The 21698-nt window shown below is 44.0% G+C and overlaps 2 protein-coding genes across 6 annotated transcripts; one reads left to right on the top strand and one right to left on the bottom strand.

The window, feature by feature from the left end:
- The first annotated feature begins 79 nt into the window (after window positions 1-79).
- entpd5b (ectonucleoside triphosphate diphosphohydrolase 5b) lies at window positions 80-20912 on the top strand. 4 transcript variants are annotated; one of them, XM_080490355.1, is made up of 15 exons: window positions 80-187; window positions 2726-2946; window positions 3371-3450; window positions 3674-3817; window positions 4260-4335; window positions 4723-4758; window positions 5060-5148; window positions 5226-5308; window positions 5608-5669; window positions 5987-6088; window positions 6365-6508; window positions 6844-6900; window positions 7085-7200; window positions 8592-8715; window positions 20748-20912. In XM_080490355.1, exons 2-14 carry the CDS (start codon window positions 2733-2735, stop codon window positions 8673-8675), a joined length of 1287 nt encoding a protein of 428 aa, XP_080346481.1. In that variant the 5' UTR covers window positions 80-187; window positions 2726-2732; the 3' UTR covers window positions 8676-8715; window positions 20748-20912. The 4 variants fall into 4 exon arrangements, with proteins under 4 accessions (XP_080346481.1, XP_080346483.1, XP_080346482.1 ...); XM_080490357.1 differs by lacking the exon at window positions 20748-20912 and adding an exon at window positions 18502-18572; XM_080490356.1 differs by lacking the exon at window positions 20748-20912 and adding an exon at window positions 9325-9672.
- Window positions 8511-20811, bottom strand: znf410 (zinc finger protein 410). Of its 2 annotated transcripts, none has more exons than XM_080490352.1 (12): window positions 20689-20811; window positions 20324-20408; window positions 20192-20245; window positions 19962-20094; window positions 18876-19061; window positions 17920-18141; window positions 14190-14349; window positions 12845-13026; window positions 12403-12492; window positions 12140-12259; window positions 10900-11019; window positions 8511-9881 (listed from the first exon to the last, which is right to left on the bottom strand). In XM_080490352.1, the coding sequence occupies exons 3-12, from the start codon at window positions 20222-20224 to the stop codon at window positions 9781-9783; spliced, it is 1347 nt and encodes a 448-aa protein (XP_080346478.1). In that variant the 5' UTR covers window positions 20225-20245; window positions 20324-20408; window positions 20689-20811; the 3' UTR covers window positions 8511-9780. The 2 variants fall into 2 exon arrangements, with proteins under 2 accessions (XP_080346478.1, XP_080346479.1); XM_080490353.1 differs by having other exon boundaries at window positions 20340-20408; window positions 20689-20781.
- Window positions 20913-21698: the final 786 nt, after the last annotated feature.

The raw sequence follows: 21698 nt of genomic DNA, 5'->3' as shown, positions 1-21698 counted from the left end.
TTATGTAATATGAACGCCATAACTTAGTGTTTGTTTTTGTAGCGCGGACTGAACCACGTGTGCTTCACTGGCCCTGTTTGGGTTTGTTCCGACGAGCACGTGCGTACGCGGTCCTGGTGACGTCAGACACGCTGTGGAAGAATTGTGGTGGGGGCTGGGGGGGGGGTTTTTCCGCTGGGATATCATGGTGAGTCCTGGGAGGTTTAATATCCACTTAATGCTCAGGAAAGTTATCGCCGCTTCGTGTACCGTGTGCTTCGTGTTTTTTTTTTAACGAGGTTTTATTATCTGCTAAACTCACGCGCTCGTTGCCTTTAACCGCCGGTGGCACGCGACAGGCTCCAGTTAGCTTACGAACTTCAGTAACATCAGGCTGATTCACTGAAGCTAAGCGGCGATTAAACTAACTCAACTCTGGAAACTAAAGCGATATAACATCAGCTGGAGGTTGGGAAAAGTAAAAGTTTACATCGACACCGTGTCAGTGTTGTTCGCGACGGCGAAGTATTTTTAACAGTATATTAACAAACCACCGTTAATGTGTCTGAATAAGTGAACGACACGTTTAGAATATCAGGTTTTTTTACAGTCGTGAAATTAAAAATGTTTTTAAAATATTGATAAGCGAATATTGGGGCCTCTTGTCAACAATATTGAAAATATCTGGTTATTAGTATTCCACATCATTTCGGCACTTAGAAATGACTGTTGTGTGTGGTACTATATAAATTGAATTGAATTGAATAGATAGTAGTATTCTAGGATACTTAGTACAGTAGTAGTCTAGTGTTAAATATTAGTGTTCAAGAATACCAACATAAAATCGTGAATGTTACCAACAGTGTTGTAGAATACTACTAACACAATATTCTATAATACTAAGCTAGAATACTACTAATAGTATGCTAGAATACTAACATATAATACTAGAATGCTACGAACAGTATTCTAGAATACTCATAATATTAGAATACTACTAACAGTATTCTAGAATTGCACTAACACACACAGTAATCTACATTAGTGCTAATATACATTTCTAGATTACTACCAACACTGTATTCAAGAATACTAACGCAGTATTCTAATATTTGAAATTAAGTAGTTTTGATTTTCATGACTTATACACTAAAATGATTTGGAAAATTTTAATAAAGTGTTGAAATATTATATGAAAGTTTCTCTTTATACATAAACCATATATGTTTTCCATTCTATTGTAATGTTTCGAGCAGCACCTGTAATTTCACGTTTCACCTTTGGTTGTTTCCTTGACTGTTTCTCAGTTTGTGTACGGCTGTGAATGTTATTGACTCACACTATTATCTGCTCTGAAGATAAAAAAAAATAGTACATTATTGAATCTTTGGGCAACTATATTAATCCACCAAACTCCCATACAGCCAGATGAATCCCGCCTCTGGTCAGCGATCGGCTGCTTGTGGATTATTAACTTTATTGGCACTGTAGGAGTTGTAGGTTTTTATGGAAAAAATTGTCCGCTTCGTTTGTGTTAATGCGACGATAAGACTTTGCTCATTTCAGTAATGAAATAGCCGGTGTCACACAGGTCGTGTGTTGGATTGAAAATTAAGCAACTGCTTCAGAAAGTAGCCTAAATCATCCCAAATCACTTGGAAGCTTATCGTGCTCATGCGTCAGTTTTCTTTTTTTTTAAAAGTCTCACAAATCTGGAATTCTGGAGAAACGATTCACAAAGAGATGACCATGAACATGTTCAAACTACTTCAGTTACTTTTCCACTGTGTGAATTATTGTCAAATATTTAGCTTCTCTCGGCCTGACGCAGTCCTTATTTTTCATTCCCAAGGCTTATATCATCTCATAAGAGTTCTGGGTAATATTTTATTGGCAGCAGACATTCATGCCCATGTGTAATATCCAAAGAAAATTAGTGATTGCCTATGATTGCACCAGATCTCCCCCCAGCATTTGGCAGTATCCTGCACACACAGCAGGCTCTGAGATTTACGCAGATTGATGAATTTTGATATTTGGAGTTTTTGTAACATTTTGAATGGGAGTCGGCTTTTAAATGAGTAAACATTCTGGAACATCAATGGAAACGGTCTCATTTAGACAAATGAAACCTGAGGGAGTTAAACTGGAGCTGACGCTCTGTTTTTTTTTTACACGCCGGTTCATCCAAATATAAAATAAACGCAAACACAGTGGCAAAGTTTGCCGTCATGTTGCAGATCCAATTACTCTCGTGTCCAGCTGAGACGTTTGTCACACTAAAGCGAGCGTAAAGTAAAACGCCTGAAATTAGGGGAAAGCTAAATTGGAAATCGCTACGTCCTCAGTCTCTGTAATTCGGGTGTAATCGCTGTGACAAGAGTCCCAGCGGGGGTTTCTCAAAGCAACGCCTCGCTGACCCTTTTATCATTTCATGATTCTGTTGGGACTCGCCTGAGCTGCCGTGCCGTGCCTCGAACATCCAGATCAAAGAGTTTTAAGTTGAGCAGTTTAGGTGCGACATGTGAGGATTGTGTCGGAGCTGATGAGGCAGTTGGAGAAGTGGATCTTTGGGCTTCGCCCCTGCGGTTGGTCGGAGTGCCTGACGGGGGTGTGGTTAAAAAAACAACAACAGCGTAAATGACCTGATCGCTGCTTGTCAGCAGATGTTTGAGCCACCGTCTCAAAGCAGTGCTGTTGTGTGTCTTTATTGTTTATATATTTATCTTCTGGGTGGAACGTTCAGAGAGAAGATGGAGCCCACCGCGACGCTTCCCCTCCTGGTCCTGCTCGTCGTCGCCGGGCTGAGTCGGGCTCAGTTCAGGACCTCTCTCCTGGATTTGTCCGGGATCCTTCCCGGTCTCAGCCGGCCGGCGAACCACAGCCGCATCTTCTACGCCGTGATGTTTGACGCAGGGAGCACGGGGACACGCGTTCACATCTACACCTTCATCCGGAGTGGCTCAGGTAATACTCTCGGGCGCTTCCCCTCTGCTGTTTTCCTCCTTTCGTGCCTGTATTCATGGAGAGCAGCAGTGCAAATAGTGCTGCGTAATGTATGTAAACTAATTGTAAGACACCTGGAGAGAGGTACAGCCGATTAATGGTCTTGTTTTGCAGCACCTGCTGGTAGGTGTTAATTAAAGTGAAATATAGGAGCAAACGCTCTTTCTGTTCTCACAACTCTTTGAATTCAACTTGTTTGTTTTTTTACGTTTTTTTTTACTTAACTTACTCTTTCTGTAATAATCCTATTTTGTGAGACTTAAGTCAACAACCTCCTCCTGAATAAGAGGATGTATTTTGGATACGTATGCTAAGCAGATTAGGCCTCTTAATGCTTTTAATAGCTGCTACATATTTGATGTGTGGGGATGTTTGTATCCCACAGACGAGCTGCCCCTTTTGGACAATGAGATGTTCCACTCCATAAAGCCCGGCCTGTCCGCGTATGCTGACGACCCTGAAACGGTGAGTTCATCGTCAAACCTGATCAATTCTATCGAGTTGGAAGGAAAATGTCTCCCCGACTCCGCGTTGTATTCTCAAACCCTGCTGCTTGGCCTCCCCCTGTGATGTCACACTGCCGATGAAAAGGGAGTGGGTGAAGTGAGAACTGACCAGTCGCCCTGTTGTCAGCAGACCCTTCCGTGCGGCGCTGCTTCCTAGTGAGCACTGTGTTTTGCTTCTAAAGGCCGGGCAGACGGTGAGGATGCTGCTGAAGGTGGCCAAGAAGACGGTGCCTCGTCTGGAGTGGAAACGAACTCCCCTGTTCCTCAGAGCCACGGCCGGACTCCGACTGCTGTCTGCGGAGAAAGCCCGGGCTCTGCTGGAGCAGGTACAGGGGTGTATTGTTTACAAAGCACTGTGACACTGCAAAGCAGTTTGCAGTCCTTTATCACGAGGGACTTGTTAGGTGCAACACTGTCTTGACACATTCAGGAGGAAGAACAACCTCTTAACCAGCAGAGAAGCGGAGCACATGTCCACTGCTATGGCAGGTAGTACGGAGGCAAGAGGGAAAGTATTGTTATCAGAGCTCAGCATGGAAGGCTCTTGTGGAGGGGATAAGATAGTAATGGATAGCCCCGGGACACCTTGGAAGATAAATGATACTTTATTAATCCCCCCCAAGGGAATTAATTAATCCCTTCAAGCGGAGGGCACCGCTGGATGAGCTACCATTACAGTAGATAACATTAGGGTCATTTCACCAACGCTTTCCTTGGCTCCCCGGCGCTATCACTCTCCACTTCCTCCACTCTCTCCCCCCCCCACAGGTCCAACACGTGTTTGACGAGTCTCCCTTTTCAGTCCCAGACAACTGCGTCAGCATAATGAACGGCACAAACGAAGGTAACGTCTGCCCACACTCTGTCCGGAGAAGCAACACATCCGTCAGCCGTCACAGACGCTCCGGTCCTTTCCGCAGGATTTTTGCACCAGCGTTGTTCTGGCACTGTGCAGTTTCCACCTCGTGAAGGCATCAAACTGAATTGCTGTTTTTGATGATGACACTTAAAAGAAAAAGAAAAAAAACAATGAAGTATCTCTTCACCACAAAGTCACTCTAACCCCCTAAGTCTGTAATTATATGCCGAAAAAAATGTTTCCTGTTGTGCTGCGATGTTATTGATTTGTCAGCGTTTCAGCCGTGTTGATAGAATTAAAAGCTCCACCTCACATGTGCACGAGAAGGTGCCGTCAGCTTTTCTAAAAATGATCCTTGTGTTCTAAATATAGGGATCCTGGCTTGGATATCTCTGAACTTTCTGACAGGTATGTGCTGTAAACTCGTGTCCATGCTTATAGCGCTGATTATCTTTCCTAGGTTACACAAAAGTTACCAAGTTTTGTGCGCTTCCAACTCGAGCTTGGCGTCGCCCTGCACACCCATGAACAGCTCTGAATTGGTTGCTCAGAGGGGATTTGTCTGATCGTTATCACACCCAGTGTTGCGATTTTCTACGTCACGCTTGTGTATGGGTGCCAAACAGGCCCTTTGAAGATAACGTCTGAGGTGTAACTGATTAGCTGGTGTGTGTTGTGGCTGGCGGATTAAAGTCGGGAATATTTTCAGGTCACCTTAAAGCGCAAACGAAGAAGACGGTGGGAATATTGGACCTGGGAGGAGGATCCACTCAGATCACTTTCCTGCCCAAACTGAAGGTCGAGTGTTTAGCCTTAACTAGAAAAAAAAAAAAGTTTCCACTTATTACTTATGATTTCCTCTTCTTCTTTTATAGAAAACCATTGAAAGTGTTCCCGTTGCTGATTACATTGCCAAATTTGACTTCTTCAATTCGACATACGAGTTGTACACATACAGGTAATAAACTGAGAAACAGAAGGCAGTCTGTTATTTATTTATTTATTTATTTATTTTTTATTCCCTAATCAAATGTTATATTCAAGTATTTCTCTAGTTGTAAATGGGCCTCTGGTTGTTATACACATGCCGCTGACTCGGTTTAGTTTTTAATGAGTCAAACTTGTAATATCTGTTCAGTCATTAGCGTGTGAAAAATAAGAAGCAGACACCACTTTACGTGCTCAGAGCAAATACAAATAGGCCAGTCTGTCCCTGCTGGCTTCGTAACTGTCTACCAATCTCTCGCCTCCACTCAGTTACCTTGGACGTGGACTAATGGCGGCACGGCTCGCCACGCTGGGCGCTCTGGGTGCAGAAGGTACTGTGCCGTACATGAAGCTTTCTTTTTCTCTCACTGACACACACTCAGTCCAAATGGCCTCTGTGGCATTTCCTTTCATGCCGTCCTCTCTAAATACGGAGAGTTTTGGATAACAAGACAGAAGTGGCGTATTCTTTTTTTTTTGTCACACGTACGTCAACTCTTTCCTTATTTTTATTTTTTATTTTTTTTTAACAATGGCCCTGCTCCGAATCACCAAAGAGCTTTAGAAGAAATTGTGTGAGTGACTGGCTGAGTTCTGAGACGGCGACAACCTTGTGGGAAGATGATTAAACACGTCTGTGCCGTCACAGGGCTGGAGTGGCGGGTTTTCAAAAGTTCCTGCCTGCCAAAGAAGTTCAGGGACGAATGGAGCTTTGGAGGGCTAACCTATCGAGTGAGCGGGGACCCTGATGGTAAGCCGCCTCTTAATTCAAATCTGACACAATACGAGTCGACTTAATTCCAAAGCTACAGTCTTGGGGAGAACTTTGAAAACATCCTCTTCCCCCTCCATTCCCCCCGTGTCAGACCGAAACTTTTAGCTGACAACAAACACAGAGCTTAAATGCTGTGATCATATCGGCGATTGGAGACAAATACATGCCGTAACAGTTTGTGATGTGCAATAAACATGTCAAAACAAGCATAAATTACACTGCAGCCTGTTTTTTTTTTGTTTTTTTTCCCAGGTTATGTGGGATATAAGCTTTGTTATCAGGAAGTACTTAAGGTGGTGAAGGGGATTATTCATCAGCCGTACGAGTTGGAGGACAACAACGTTTTCTATGCATTCTCCTATTACTTTGACAGAGCTGTGGATGCAGGCCTCATCGGTTAGTGTGCGCACACACACACGCGCGCACAAACACACGCACACTCTCTCCGTACACCTTATATAATTATACAGAGCCAGCAGGGTGTTATTATCCATTCCATTACATGCTAGACAGAGGCAGGGAAATGTGAGTCATCTGCACCTGTCTCATAGGATTTGGTGAGATATAGGTGTGTCGGTATTACAGAAATTGCTATCCTCTGCCAGTCTAAGCTGAAAGGCCACATTCTCTGTTATTAGTATTATGGAAATGTGCATGTAAATCCACTCTTGTAATGAATGGTATATCATCTCAAAGTGTGTGCGTGATGACCCCGATCACCCCTCCCGCAGATCGAGTCCAAGGAGGGACGCTGGAGGTCAGAGACTTCAAGAAGCGAGCCAAAGAGGGTGAGATGGGCGAATGAGGAATGCATCATTACCATGACAGATCTGCAGCACCTTGTACTTGAGACACAGCGTGCATCTCAATGGACCCCCGTTTCTATCTGAAATCCTGCCTTCATCCTCTCGGCAGAATACAGATGTCTGATTATCCAACCTAACAGATATGACTTCCTCTCCCTGTGCTCAGTGTGCAATAAGATGAGCAAGAACCCTCCCGTCAGTCCGTTCCTGTGTCTGGACATGACCTACATCACGTGTCTTCTCAAGGATGGCTTCGGCTTCAAGGAGAGCTCCGTGCTACAGGTGAGGTTATGCAATAAAACCTAGTGTTAAGAATGTAGCGTATCGGCTTTTTTGATTTTCAAGCAGCGTTGCTCAGACGGTATGAATAAAAAGGCGGTTTTAAAAAAAGAAATAAAAAGACACAGGTATCGTTAATCTTTCTCCGTCCTTCACTTGATTCTTGTCATTAAAATTGTACGTTAACAGAGTGCAGTCGTCTGTGATTTAGACAAAGACAACCTCAGAGTTCAGAGACATTCTCACTTCATTCAGCTGTTTTATCCCCCCCCCCCCTCCCCCCGATGTCATGTCTGCCAGATGACAGGCATTAACTAGTTTGCAGGCATAATAATGGAGTTTGCCCATAAAATTACAGTTTCGTATTTTGCTTGACGACCGCTTTGAATTTCAATTTCCTTTTTGGCCCAGGTGTAATTTTCTAGCAAATTATCCTTTTTATTCTCAATGACTTTACATGATGAATGAAGTTGCGTCTGCAGTACATTCAACAAATTCACTGTGTACGTACAGATTAGTGGTATTGTTTTATTGTACAGTAGGTTGGCTGGTGTTTGTCTGGGAAGTGACGTCAAAGGAAAATTATAACCCTGCACTTCTATATGTTCATTAGAATTTAAACTTTCCCATTTACCTGCCGTGTTCAAACATTCACTGTACAATTCAAATCTTGACTGAACACATTTTTGTTTAATAAGTAGAAGGATGAATCTTTTGCAGTTGAGTTGTGAAAATGGCACGATACGGCTGAACTGCTTTTAATAACGAGCCAAAGCCAAAAAAAAAAACTAACATCGAAATCATCAGTTATTAATATATATCAAAGCGCTCATCAGCATTAGAAAACATCCAAGTCTGATCCTTTTTTCTTTAAGCTGGCATTCGTTTAAAAAATAATAAAAACAAAAAAAATGTTGACACAGATAGACAGTACTTAAAAGTCGTGAAGCCGTGGAGCTGGATCCTGGTCCTGGGAGCAGCAGTCCTGCATTTCTCAAACACGTTCTGTTCCAACAGACTTTTATTTTTTTTTTTTTAAATGAGCCAAATTTGTTTTATATAATATGTTGTCTTGTGATCTCTTGATTTAGGCTGTTGCGTCATGATGGTAAAGCAACATGATGTTTTCATATATGGCTGTAGGATATTTGACCAAAACGTCCACTAGTGTAGGAAGGTGTTCTCATTAAAAGCAGGTGTGTTGCAGCAGGAAGGTGAAGGTCACACCGTATCAGGCAGGACTACGGCCTCAACTAGGACTTGTCATTTCGTAAATTCTCTCCAACTTGAATCCATGAATCAAAAGAAGCGATAAAACTCAGTTACTTTTTTTATTTAAGTAAATACAAAAGTCATTTGAGAGATTTGGTGTTTTTTTTTTTTTTTTTTTCTAGCTGACAAAGAAAGTGAACAATGTGGAGGCCAGCTGGGCTCTCGGTGCCACGTTGGACCACTTCCATCACCTGAAGATCCGCTGAGGACGAGCGACTAGCGGAGGCGCCGTCTTCACTAACACAAGTAATGTGCACTACTCCTCCGGGGCCACGTTCACACTGCACATTTCAGATTTCTCCGCAGAGCTGCTTTAAATGTTCCTCGGGTGACCCGCATGCACGGAATAAGACATGACACTGAATATGAAACAAGAAGTGTTGTGATATCAATTGCGATCTAAACCAGTACTGCGACGATCCACATCAAATATTCAGGGAGGAAAAGCCACATTTTTAATGTACAGCAGCATTCTGTGTCATGGCTTCATGTCCGCTGTTTGTAAGAAAGCAAAGTACGCAAAGTATTGCAACGGATTTAGGACCATATATGAAAGTGGCCTGGTCATGAGTCACTTTGCGTGCAATGTGAACACCGCCTGAGAACCCTACACGTCTGCTGTTTGTTAACTAACCTCATGAGTACTTCTTAATTTCATTTTGAAAAGCAATTATTCTCAAGTGTTATTATATTGAGCTGAAAAAGAGCAATGTGCTAGTTTACTGAGAGAACAAGTGAAGCACTGGAGGCTAAATGATAGATGTTGCTGCTCAGGCAGCTCTTTGCATTGCTGGATATATAATTAGTTTTAAATAGACGCTGTTTTTTTTTTTTTTTTCTTCCCCCATTTAACAGTGGCTGATAAACAGTGTGACCAGTCTCATGAGGCCGGTTGTGCGAAACCAGTGTTTACATGCAGCACCGTGACATACTCTCTACAGCAGTTTCTAATGACAATGGTTTATAAATAGTATGAGGGACGATATGGTTCATTTAAAATGGGCAGATCAGCCACTCAGATGTCCGGTGCTGATTTTTCTTAAGTGACCACTGACCCATTAGTTTTATAAACTCTTAGAACCCGTCTCAGTATTTCTTTGGGAGTACTACTTTTCAAAAACACGAGGAGAAAAAAAAATGTTTGTACAAACTTTTGCCATTTTCACACTTGTCAAAATAAAACCATCATCGGTTGCTAATTACAAATATCTACAAGAGTTAAGTCGTTTTTTTACAAACGCGTATCTATGTTTAGTCCGCTGGCTGTGGGTGCGACACCGCTGGGAGAGGCAGTGCGTGTGTGTGTGCAGACTACAGCAGAGTGACCACATCTTCTCCATATGCATGGCCCTCCGTTGTCATGGTCACCAGTTCATGAGGCTGCGAGAGAACAACCACGGAATCTTCAGAGCCTGTAAGGAAGGATGCAAACACAGTGAACTGGTCAGAAGCAGAAAGTCAGGAGAAGTGGGAACAAAGGTCACGAGCATAGATGACAACAGATACTAATAGCTCCTGTGTATCTTCACTCATGAGCCAAACTGTTGAGATATTTGAACCAACTATGTTCTCCGATTAATGACTAAATGTTCTCTGCTCGGTGCTGTAACATGAGCTGAAAGTCACAGATCAACGAAGCCAGCAGGGATGTAATCCCCGAGACCACCGAGCTGGAAACGTCCGGCCCAGCAGATCCTCGCCATTAAAATCCAGAGTGGAGTCCTTGATGAATTGTAACACGCACCAGGACAGTGCAGGACTCTATGATGTGTAATAATTAATATCCTCCTCAAAGGGGCGGACAAAGTCAACAGATGAAGTCAAGTTAATTCAAACTGCTCGTCTCCAGACGATCCTGTTTGTGCCTCAATATCTTTTGTCCAAGGCTGAACTAATTATGTATTCACACGTTCACAACAGCATCTCTTTATTTATTTTTTTAAAGGTAGCTGTCAGACCACAACAAGAAAAAAAAAAGGCCTGATCAAAACACTGATGCTGCGTCAGAAAGTCTCGTGTGTTTGCCAAGTTATTTGTTACCTTTAGAGTTGCAAACCTTTCTGGAAACAAAAAAACCTTCAGAAAAGCTGTCGGATGGCTGAGTTATATTTGGTTGTAACTTGGACAGTGACCATTTGAAGATTTTTAAAATGTGATTTTCCACAGTGTAAAATACTGCAAATTACAGAAGAACTGGAAATGAATGTCAAGTGACGTGTTCAAAGATCACAAAGAGGCAAAACAAAATATCCAGGGTGACAAAGAGTAGTGGTGGTTAGAAAAAACACACACAAAAACAACTACTAACGCCACCAGTGGAGTCAGCTTCTGTGAGATTAGCGGCACATTAAGAGCTTTGCGAGATGAGTGTTTACTGCAGAGCTGCTGTGTTGGGATTCTCTCTCGCACGCTGTACGCTGGATCACGTACCTGGAGATCTCAACATGGCGTGATGGAGATTCATGGGTTCCACGGCTGTCGTCATTGTGACCATACCGTCTCCGTTCTCGCCGTCTGCCTCCAGCAGGCTGCTTTGTGTCAGAGCCTCACCTGTCGGGCGCAGACAAGACGTCAAACTTTTACTTTCCCCTCAAAAATATCATCCAACTTCTGACGCACTTCTGAGCGCGTTGGCTGAAAGTGGGGGGGGGGGGGGGGGGGGGGGGGGGGGGGAGAAGTCTGCTCATTATTACTAACTTTACCTTTTGACCGTCGCATGAGAATTGATTTCTTTTACTTTTTTTGTTGATTGTAGCTGTTCCAACACAGCCAATTTAATAATTAATCCACAAACCCTGTTATGTATAAATAACACAGAAACCAGCAGTCTGTTGTGCAACTGCATCTTCCTTTGCTCCGTTTTTACAAAAGACCATCCTCTTTGGGGAGGCTGACCCGAATAAATCTGCTGTTTATAATTAGAGCTTTGGCAGCGTTTCCTCTGCGGTGATTCAGCTGCGGTGCTTCCCTACAGCTCGCAGAAATGTGACAAGGAGGCAAATGTGTCGTCTGCCCGTCATTGTTCTGCGCTGAACATGAATTTGAGCTTATTTGGTCCAATTAGCCCCCAATGTGAAGAGCAAACTGAAGGAAGCTTTTAATCTTGAATGGCTGGGAAAGTGATCCCAAGGACGGAGGTAGTGAACCTGAGTAAACATCCCTCAGCTGCAGTGAGAAGCTTTACAGTAAGCATCCACTCCTGCATCTATTTATCTCAGTTATTGGTGAGGTGGAGGCGAGAAGATGTGAATCTGAGTGAGTGTGTTGCTTTAACTCTGTGATTACGGACTCCTCAGAAGAGTCCGACCCCGTCGCGTGAAGCCTGACAGGAGAGTTTCTGCAGCAGAGTGGTGGCGTCTGCTTTTTCAAAAGATATGTGAAGTCTGAAACAATTCAAGCTGCTGGCCCTGAAGACCAGAAAGAAAAAAATAGGATAAAAATCTGATAAATTTTTTAAGCACAGAAAGTCATTAATAATTCAAGTGATGTTCCTAAATGTAACTTAAACCATCACTATGCACATTTTAAAATGTATGGGCTGATGGAAGCCTCATCATTTGAGGATTAGCATATCCATACCAGAGTCTGTATGTGTGAGAGAGAGAGAGAGAGAGAGAGAGAGAGAGAGACAGAGAGAGAGAGAGAGAGAGAGAGAGAGAGAGAGAGAGACCTGTTTCTCTGCCTTCACTACTGAGCCCCTCCTCTCCGTGCCTCTTCCTCATGTGGACATTCCGGCTGCCGGACTGTGAGAAAGTCTTCCCACAGATCCCACACAGATGAGGCTTCTCACCTGGGGAACACAAACACCAATGAGTCTCCGGCGATGCTTCCCGCCGTGACGCAGTGACGGCCACCGCGATACAGAATATCTATAGCGCGCTAATTGCCACAGAAAGTGCTGTGATGTGCAGCTGCTGGCTCTTTCCCACTCACCAGAATGCACAAGCATGTGTTTTCGTAGACTGGAATACTCTGCAAAGGATCGCCCACAACCATCTGCTTCACACAGAAAAGGCTTCTCTCCTGGAGGAAGAGGCATCCGTACACACTTAGAAAAGGCACAAATGACAGAAATATCCTAAATAGGTCTGCTGTAGCTTATAAAGTGGTACTTCTCCAGCTATATTGGTAAATATAGGGACTGTATAGTGCCAGCTGAGTCTTAGACTGAAGGAGCAGACTGTGGAACAGGCCATCAGAAATCTTAATGTCACTCTAAATAAAATATGACAGAGTAGTGTTACTGATTGCAGCAGTGAAATGGAGGCGCCAGTGCTGCTGACTCCTCAATTCTCCAGCCTCGACTGCACCAAGGAAGCATTAAATGAGCAGAGTCGAGTCGGTTATTGCTTCCAGCGTGTTTGGGCTCCTCTACCTGTGTGTATGCGTCTGTGGTTCTTCAAGTTTCCCGCCGTGGTGAACTTCTTGCCACAGTTCTTCTCCTTGCATATGAAGGGCTTCTCACCGTTGTGCGTCCTCATGTGAACCTGCAGCCTCTGCAGCACGTAGAAACTCTTCCCGCAGCCTTCCGCGCCGCACCGGAACATTCGGTCATTCCTGCCAGCCGAGATAAACACACAAAGAAAAGGCTTGGCTGTGTCCTGCGCGCACGTTTTTTCATTTGCGGCGGCCGGCGAGGTCAGACGGGGTGGCCACAAATAGATCTCCTCCACTGATGCTGCCAGAGCTCCTGTGGCGCACCACCGCACTCCTCTTTCCCCCCCCTGAGCCGTCCTCCGGCACGAACAACCTCGCCACCTGAACCGTGAAGCACCTGGAACGGCTCGAACCCAACATGTCAACCTCTCGCTTCACGTGTGATCGACACTCCCGGTGTTGTTTGGAACACTTGTACCACTGCTGGTTAACTGTCCAGACTGTGGGCACAGGATTTGATGTTACACAGCTGGGCTCCAGTTATAAAACGGCTGTGATTTCTAGACTATGAGTCATCCAGCGTCAGATCAGAAGATTTTACAAACTTCTCCACCAGACTTTGATTCATGTTGTATGGATATTAGTTAATTCATTAGTTTCTGGGACTCGTGGTTCAAACATTTCAGGGATTGTTCTGCACTTTTAGGCTTAAGAGAAAAATTAAAATAGAACAAAATAACTTGCACATTTGTTCCTGGACACGGGCACTTTAAATACATCAAGTATTAAGTGAATCCAAGACGGGAGGAACCTGCTGATTTCACATGAAATGATCCTTGTAGCGACACATTGGTGTTGGCCATGTAGTGGCAGGTTGAAATTGGCAGACATAGAAGCACTCGGGAGGAAAACTGTGTGTGGGCTGACAGAAAGTGGTTGTTTTTTTTAGTTTAGTTTTTTTCTTTCGATGCATGTTTATTTAAAAATCACTGGTGATTTCTCAGATGAATAACTCAACAAATGAGAAAGTGTTCAAATATCTGGTAAACAAGACAATTAATTAGTATTTACACTGATTTGTCTGGCGTTATTGGCAAGATTTTTAATTATGCTTTCTTCTATAAAATGATTTCAATCAGTTCAATTCGGATTTATTTTCTGAGCTTTTGCAGTGTACACTTTTGCTGTTATATAAGCCTTGTATGCACGTATTTTGTGTCACGTTATGAGCGTTGGTTGGAAGTCAGCATTAATGCTTTTTTAATTTGAAGACTCAAAGTTTTATGAAAATGAATGAATCGTACACGCGCTGCATTCGGTTACCCGTCACTTCTGTGCGTTACCTGTGCGTTTTGAGGTGATATTTGAGATGAGCCGGCCAGGTGAACGTCCTGCAGCATCCCTCGAACGAGCAGCGCAGGATCTGCTTGGAGAGGGGGCGGCTGGTCCGAGACGGCAGCTCCCGCTTGTCCCCGTCTGCAACCAAGCTATGTGCGTGGTCACCTAGGCAACCAGAAAGGGAGGGGAAAGAAAAAAAATAAAATAAAAGTGAGCTGGTGAGATGATGCTGAAAACGATCCCAGAGAGTCGGGGGGGCTGGTCTCTGGAGCCTGACTCTATAAAAGCTAATCACTGGCCACTGACTGGGACACGCCGAACAACTGCAGCCAAAAGTAAACAACCCAAAGCTGAATGCAATCACTCCCTTTTTAACCCGTCCAGACTCCCTGCGCTCAACACGTCTTAACAGCACCAATTTTGCTTGTGGAGCGCCGGCAGTAATGCACCTATGACCGACACCCCACCGCCGAAGGAAACATCTCTAATCCAAAGCAGGTTAGCAGAGGTCTCCCGTTACAGCCGCTGAGACAGACGAAGGAGCGGCACACTGAGCCTCAGTAAACTATCTTCATTTAATCACACAAAAGGTTAAATTAGGTTAGAAAAGAATATTTGACAGAATTCACCAAGCGCCAAATCATGAAGTTAATCAAAAATGCCACGAGCATGAACGTTTATTTTTTATTATTGATGAAAATTTCCAGACAAAAAAAATCATGACATTGACGGCGTTATATTTATTTGTCCACCAGAGGCGCAATTTAGCCTGTATTATGTGGTGAATCACTTCAGGTGATCAGTTATTCTGATCATTATATTCCACCTACGTGTGGACAAATATTTTATGCCTCTGAAGATATAAATAATGTAATAAAAATCCACTGTGGCCTGTAGGTTGTTCAGCACACGGTGAAATAGTTGAAATTGCTGTTCTTTTATTCATATTTCAGGTTGCCGTGTGTTGTGAAAAGATTGTTCATTAAATGTGAATTTCTTCATGATACATTAATAACTTTGTTGCACTAAGAGAGATTTAGAGTTCTAGTTATTTATAGATTATACCATTATCTACCATTCCGGCCTGCTTGAGGTCAAATTGTGCTTTTATATGAGGCTAATGAAGTAAAATGAGTACGACACCCCTGACCTAAACTGGTGCTAAATTATTTTAGTCTGTTGACTCAACCTTCAGTAGGTTTTTGAAATGTCAGAACATTATATATGTGGTTGAAAACTTAACTATTTTATGAATTATTTGCACATTTACATACTCCAGTGGGATCTGAGATGTAAAACAGTCTCGAGATCAAATATTTTCAGTCTCTACAGTGGCGTGCAGAGCCATTTCAACCAACATAAATTCTTTATTCTAATGAAGTTGGTGACGGGATCAAGCCGATCTACAAGCCAGAAACATGTCAAAGGTCCTACAACGGGAAAAGTGCTGAAGCAGGATTTTCAACCCAATATGCACATGTAAGATACTTAAACTAAAAGAGTATTGGCAGATTTCAGAAACAAACAGCTGGGTGTTTGTGCAGATAAGCCGTGTAAACTGGGTCCAGGTTGGGACAGGGAAGTAAACTGGCTGAAACATGAAGAAAACTTCCTTTACTCTCAGATCACAGGTTGGGTTTTTTTTTTTTTAGGAAGAACCTCCAGCTGCAATTTGCTTCAGACGGGGTTCAAAGATCAGAGATGTAGCTGCGAGTCAGAGCACCTTGGCTGTCATGGCTGAATTCTTTATCTAAGAGGCAGCCTGTGGAGGGAACTTGAAATGGTTTGTGATGTGGTCCCGGCTCCCGGTGTGGGTTAACAGATTGCTACAGCCGAGTCGGTATTAGATCAGAGTCGGGGCCTTACAGTGAGATAAGATGCTCGGGCCAGATAGCGCCACATAAACAACACATTAAGACATCGTTCTGGCAGGTGAGGACGACGGCGTAAACAGGTCCTGAAAATCAAGGTAAACACCTGGGCAAGGAGCCGGAGGGCTTCCCAAAGATTTCGCAAGGGGAGGCGATTTATCATCTGCAGTCCTTGTAACAGATGGTGCAGAAGGTTAAAGCGGGAGTTCGACATTTAATCTGTTTTAAATAAACCTGCGGGTGATGTTACGTTGTGTTTCATGACCTGATAAGACATTTGTGTTTTACCATCATCCTTCAGATTTTTGTAGTTTTGGTTATTCGAGTGGTAACGAGCAAAGACATGGACACACAACGTCCCCTAAACAGTCTGTTGTTCACTTCAGAAACTACAACTCTTTGGTACGTTTGTTGAAAACACTCAAAATATCTTTCAGAAATATTACAGTGTCAGTTACTCTCTAACCGTATTGTACTGTCAGTGAGACAAAGTACATAGGAAATACACAATGGGCTATTTGTTTTGCAAATACAAAACAGGAATTTCCTCTTTTAAATAAACAAAGACCTTTACGAAACAAACATCCTCGGCGAGAGCCTCGATTAATACATTTTCTAAGAAAGAATATAGCAGGAAGTTGTATTTTTGGGTACTTCTTTAATGTGAGTATTTGTAATCTGTTGCTTCCCACTTAACAGTACGTGATGCCTCTTTATTTTTAACAGAGTAGAGCTGGCTGCTTCTCCTAGTTCCTGTCTTCATGCAGTTCATTTTCACTAACACAGCAGAGTTGCTTCAATCAGCTGCTGACAAATAAGGGGATTCAGGATATTTCAAGCCCAGCGGCCATTGTTTGATTCAGACATTTCGGTGACGCTTGAAGAGATGACCATGTGCGCTCTCCGCCTGGTCGCTGACTCCGACTGCCGTCCCTCAGGCCTGCATCACCCAGATTACTAAAAAGCACACTCAATCATCACAGACGCAGCGGTGCCGTGCGCACCGGGTGATGATCAATGCTTGGCGATGATGTGACATTTACAGCTTGGCTGATATTTGCTGTCAGACTCCATCCGTCTCTACAAAGCCACAAATGCAATTTGATTGGGGGGGGGAACTTCTGATGAGAAATGATGAACACGGTGTTTTTTAGTCAGCTCTGATTACGACACATTCTCATCTCCCCGCCAACCTCGTTTCTTCCCGCGTCGTCTTTGATGCCCGCCGTAAGTAGACCAGCTGATCGCATCAGAAATACGAGCCGCTTCCTGCACGCGGCCTCAACTTCTGCTCATTCTTCTCCAACTTTAGATTTTACGCTGCACACACACGCGAGCAGCTTTGTACAATAACACCGGTTATTAGTGGCATTTATCACACGGCAGGTGAACATTTTGTCCTTAAAATTAAAGTATTAAAAGCAGAAACTGGACAAGGTTTGAGAGTTTGACAAGGACAGAACTGTAACGTCTAGACCAGGGGTGTCGAACTCCAGGCCTCGAGGGCCGCTGCCCTGCACGTTTTCAATGTCTCCCTCCCCTGAATGTCCTGATGGTTCATCACCACATTCAGCACAAAGCCAGATAACGAGCTGCTCATTGCAATCAGCTGTGTTGAAGCTGGGAGACATGCAAAACGTGCAGGGCTGCGGCCCTCGAGGCCTGGAGTTCGACACGTGTGGTCTAGACGACTGTATCAAAGTATCTCCGGCCTGATCAGCAGGTGAAGACAGTAGAAAAGTTGAACCGGTCACTAAAAGCTAAGCGATCGCTGGTCATAATGTTATGGCCGATAGCTGTACCACCTCACAGAGGCCGATTGGCGTTTCACTGCGAGGTGAACGACCCAGAGGAGTGACTTTACCGTTGCCGACGCCGGCAGCTCTGGCGTCCTGGCTGGCCTTGGCGTCCCTCGCCAGCTGGGCCCTGGTGGCGGCGATCAGACTGTCGTGTGCCAGCTCCTGAACCCGCAGGTACCAGGGAGCGCTGCCGTCGATCCCGTAGTCCCCCGACGACACTCCCTCGTCGTCCTCGTCCCCGGCGCCATCCGCCGCGAATATCAGCGACTCTGAGGACGCTGTGATGCCTGAGAGGAAATAGAGAGAAAAAAAACTGAGAATCAGAAACAAGAAAATTGAGATTCTTCTACAAGACCAACGGCCCGAGTCCCTCTGGGTTACATTTCTGATCTCATTACTGTCGTCCCATCACGCTTTGGAATTTGGGATGTTTGGACTTAATTCTAGAAGTATTCCTGCCAACAGACACACAAAAACAATCTTCTGCTCAGCATTTGAATGCACATTAACAATGCAGGAGAGATTCTTCTGCCGAGGTGTCTTTTCTATCCGGCACATCAGTCACCGAGTCGCAGGCAGGATGCAGCGCGCTGCACAAAAGGTAGACGTCAAGAGACCCAAATTAATTTTTTCTCTCTCCTGCCAAGGGCTGATGAAACAGGAGAATGTGCCTGCCAAGGATCATTTCTTGCAGCCAAAATAAATCGGTTTCTTCATGAAAATGTGTCACCCCGTTTCTTTTTAGTGCCGCGTGTTGAATCGGGAGACCAAGTACAGACACAGAACCAGATTTAGACTCTTATTGCACAACTTCTTCTTCTCCATTTGGGTCGCAGCTAAAATTCACTTCTAATTCATCTCATTTGATTTCTTTTTGTTCTTTCAATTATCTGTTTGCGCTGGGGACGTGAATTATCGGGTATTTCACGCGACGCCAATTCTTTCAGCTCTGATTTCTTCGTGTCGAATATCAAACCGTTAAGTGTGAAGGGTTCTGAATGAACGGACGCTGTTGGTTTACCTTTGGCGAGGTTCAGCAGAACGTACGACGTGCTGTCCGACTGCTGCAGGTCGTGCAGAATGGGCGGGGGGCTTGGTGAAGCCCGCGGGTGAGAATGCGCCTGGACCACCAAAGCGCTTTGCTCCGACACGCCGCCGAATTCTGACAGGGAGGGGGCGCTCTCCGGCTCATGGCTCAGGCCTCCATCTGAGGATGGAAACGTTGAATTATACAAGACTTGGAAAAAACTCTACAGAAACTCCGCCTATGATGATTAAACTGTTTACAGGGCTCATGTTCAAACAAACAAACTATTGAGGATCTATTAAAAAAAAAAAAAACATGACACGTCTTTCTAAATAAATGTACTATTTGTGCACAACTATCATCTTGGAGCGGATTTGCCTTTTTGTTTCCATTTTCAATGAAAAGTGGTTCTTGTCTTGGTTTGAATAATCCAGAGCAAAACATAGACTCCCTATGTGTAGGTAGGCCATCGAAATGTTGTGAACATCTTAACAATTTAGTCACCTGAACTGTAAGACCACCACAATTTATTTCTGAACTGATCTGTTTGAGAGACAGATCAGACATTAGTTCAACAGATTCCATTAGTTCAGGAGAGAAGTCCCCCATCACATCATATGTGATCCAAGAACTTTACTCAGTGCGGGTATGAAAGGTGCACGACTCAAGACAAGTCAGAATTAAATCTTTACCACAACATTCAATTCACACACGTGATGTCCAAAACGCTCCTGCAGCCTCGGCGTGGACCTCACCGTGAAGTGACACACATTTTTCCCGACATTACAAAGCTCGAGTGAAAACATGGGAGAGTCCAGGCTTAGTCTATACATTACAAATTAATTCTTTCCCTCGTATCATATAAATTCAACCCCGTTTATGTTGCGCTGTCCTGACAGAGGATGTATATTCTGCGACGTTCTGCTTATATTACAGCAGTAAACTATCCGGCCTGCAGCCAAATGAGGGGGAGCAATATTCCTATACAGTAACCAGAATGACTAATAAGACTGTGTAGTTAGTGTGTGTGTGTGTGTGGGGGGGGGGGGGTGGACAGTGCTGCAGTGAGGATGCTCTGACCTGTGAGCTCCAGGGGGCTGCACAGCTGGCTGTCAGCTGGAGCCAGGAGGGGCAGGCAGGAGTGTTTGGACTCGGAATCCTCCAGACCCTGCACCAAGGGGATGGACGCGTTCTGCACAAACTGCACCAGCAGCTGCAGCAAAGGGCAAGAGGATCATTCGAGATGAGGATAGTTAATAAAGAGATTTCGTTGCTGTGGCACATTGCAAAACACAGCCCAGGAGCAATACCTCTGGTTTGGAGTCAAGCTCATCAGACAGCATGGGTCACCCTGGTGTGGAAACCTGTGGAGGAAAACAACACTGAGCCTTCATCCTTCGCTATATTCCAGCTTTTAGTGGCTCGAAAGGAACCAGACTCACCTCGAATGTGACCTACTGAGAGAGAGAGTCCGTGTCGGTCCCGAGGCTGCAGGTCATCTCCGAGCCGCGTCCATCGCTCGAAGCTCTGCGGACAACAACCGGGGTCAACCTACCGAGACACAAGCTCGGAGACGAGGTCAAACGTGTTCGGGGGGGAAACGCAGCGTCGATTTAAACTGATGCCGGAAGAGAAAATATCCGAACAGCTGATCGTCCCGTTAACTCGGCTAGCAGGTTAGCAGCAGGAAACTAGCTGCCGGGGCTAGTTTGCCAAAGGAAAGCCGACAACAAACACGTCACGGACGGTTCAACCTGCTTCTTTCTGGTTTAGTAAACTCCCAGTAACACAGAGAGAAGTATTTTACCTTGGTACGGTGGTGAAATCGTGGTGGAGTAACTTAACTGGCTGTTTGTGTCTAAACAGAAGCAGGCTGAAGCTACGGAGGCTCGGATGGATCAACGTTAGGACGCTTCCGCGTTTTTCCCCTGATTCATCCCGCTCACCGACGCCATCCAGCGGCCACAATCAGAACTGTTCATTCTCAACAAATATCATTTTGTAAATAAAAGTGATGAAACTTGAACTGCTAAATTTGTGTTTTTACTCCTTTTTATTGTTTTTGCGTGATTAATACCAGGTGGGATATTTCCCCTTGGTCGCATTGTTCCGCCATCAGAACAGGTTTACAATGATAACGTCTCTAAAGTTGAAATCTCAACTTTGAAATGATAAAATATAAACGCCATAAACAGCTTTTTCTTTTCTTTTTTTTTTCACTGAGAGATTTTTCTGTGAACGTTGCATGTTGTCTCTGTACTTGCACCTGTTTCCTCAGCTAAGTTTTCCCCAAAATTCAACACCACCAGCCGAGACATAAGTTGACTTGAATTTTGAATAAATCCAATAATAACCTGCCATTATTACATGCATGATATACTATAATTTTCATTTGTTTCAGGACTTCTCGTGATTAGATTTTGCTGGACGGTGTAATAACTGCCCCGATGAATGTTGAGGAGAAACAACCCGATATTAATGCTGGCAGTGGAAATTGAAGACGCCACATGCAACCTTCCTACAAAGAGAAAGAATTATCTGAGCCAACTGAAGCAGAAGAAAATTATAGATCTGCTAAGAGAAAAATTTAAACTAGCATTTTCCACCTCGTAGGTTGAATAATAAACAGAGACAAATCTCTGGTTTAACTAATGCACATGTGAATTTAACAAAGTCATTTTTAATCGATGTATAAAATATGAATAAATCAGTCACGGAATTTAATCACAAACTTAAAATATTTATGACTTTTTGCTTCTGAATTATTCAGCTTCAGGTGATGCCCTCCTATGTTTTCTTTTAACACGTGTATCTTTA

This window comes from Lipophrys pholis (genome assembly GCF_963383615.2).
Source record: "Lipophrys pholis genome assembly, chromosome: 21".
Lineage (NCBI taxonomy): Eukaryota > Metazoa > Chordata > Actinopteri > Blenniiformes > Blenniidae > Lipophrys > Lipophrys pholis.
Note: the sequence above shows the minus strand (reverse complement) of the source record. Positions and strands in the feature narration are given on the sequence as shown.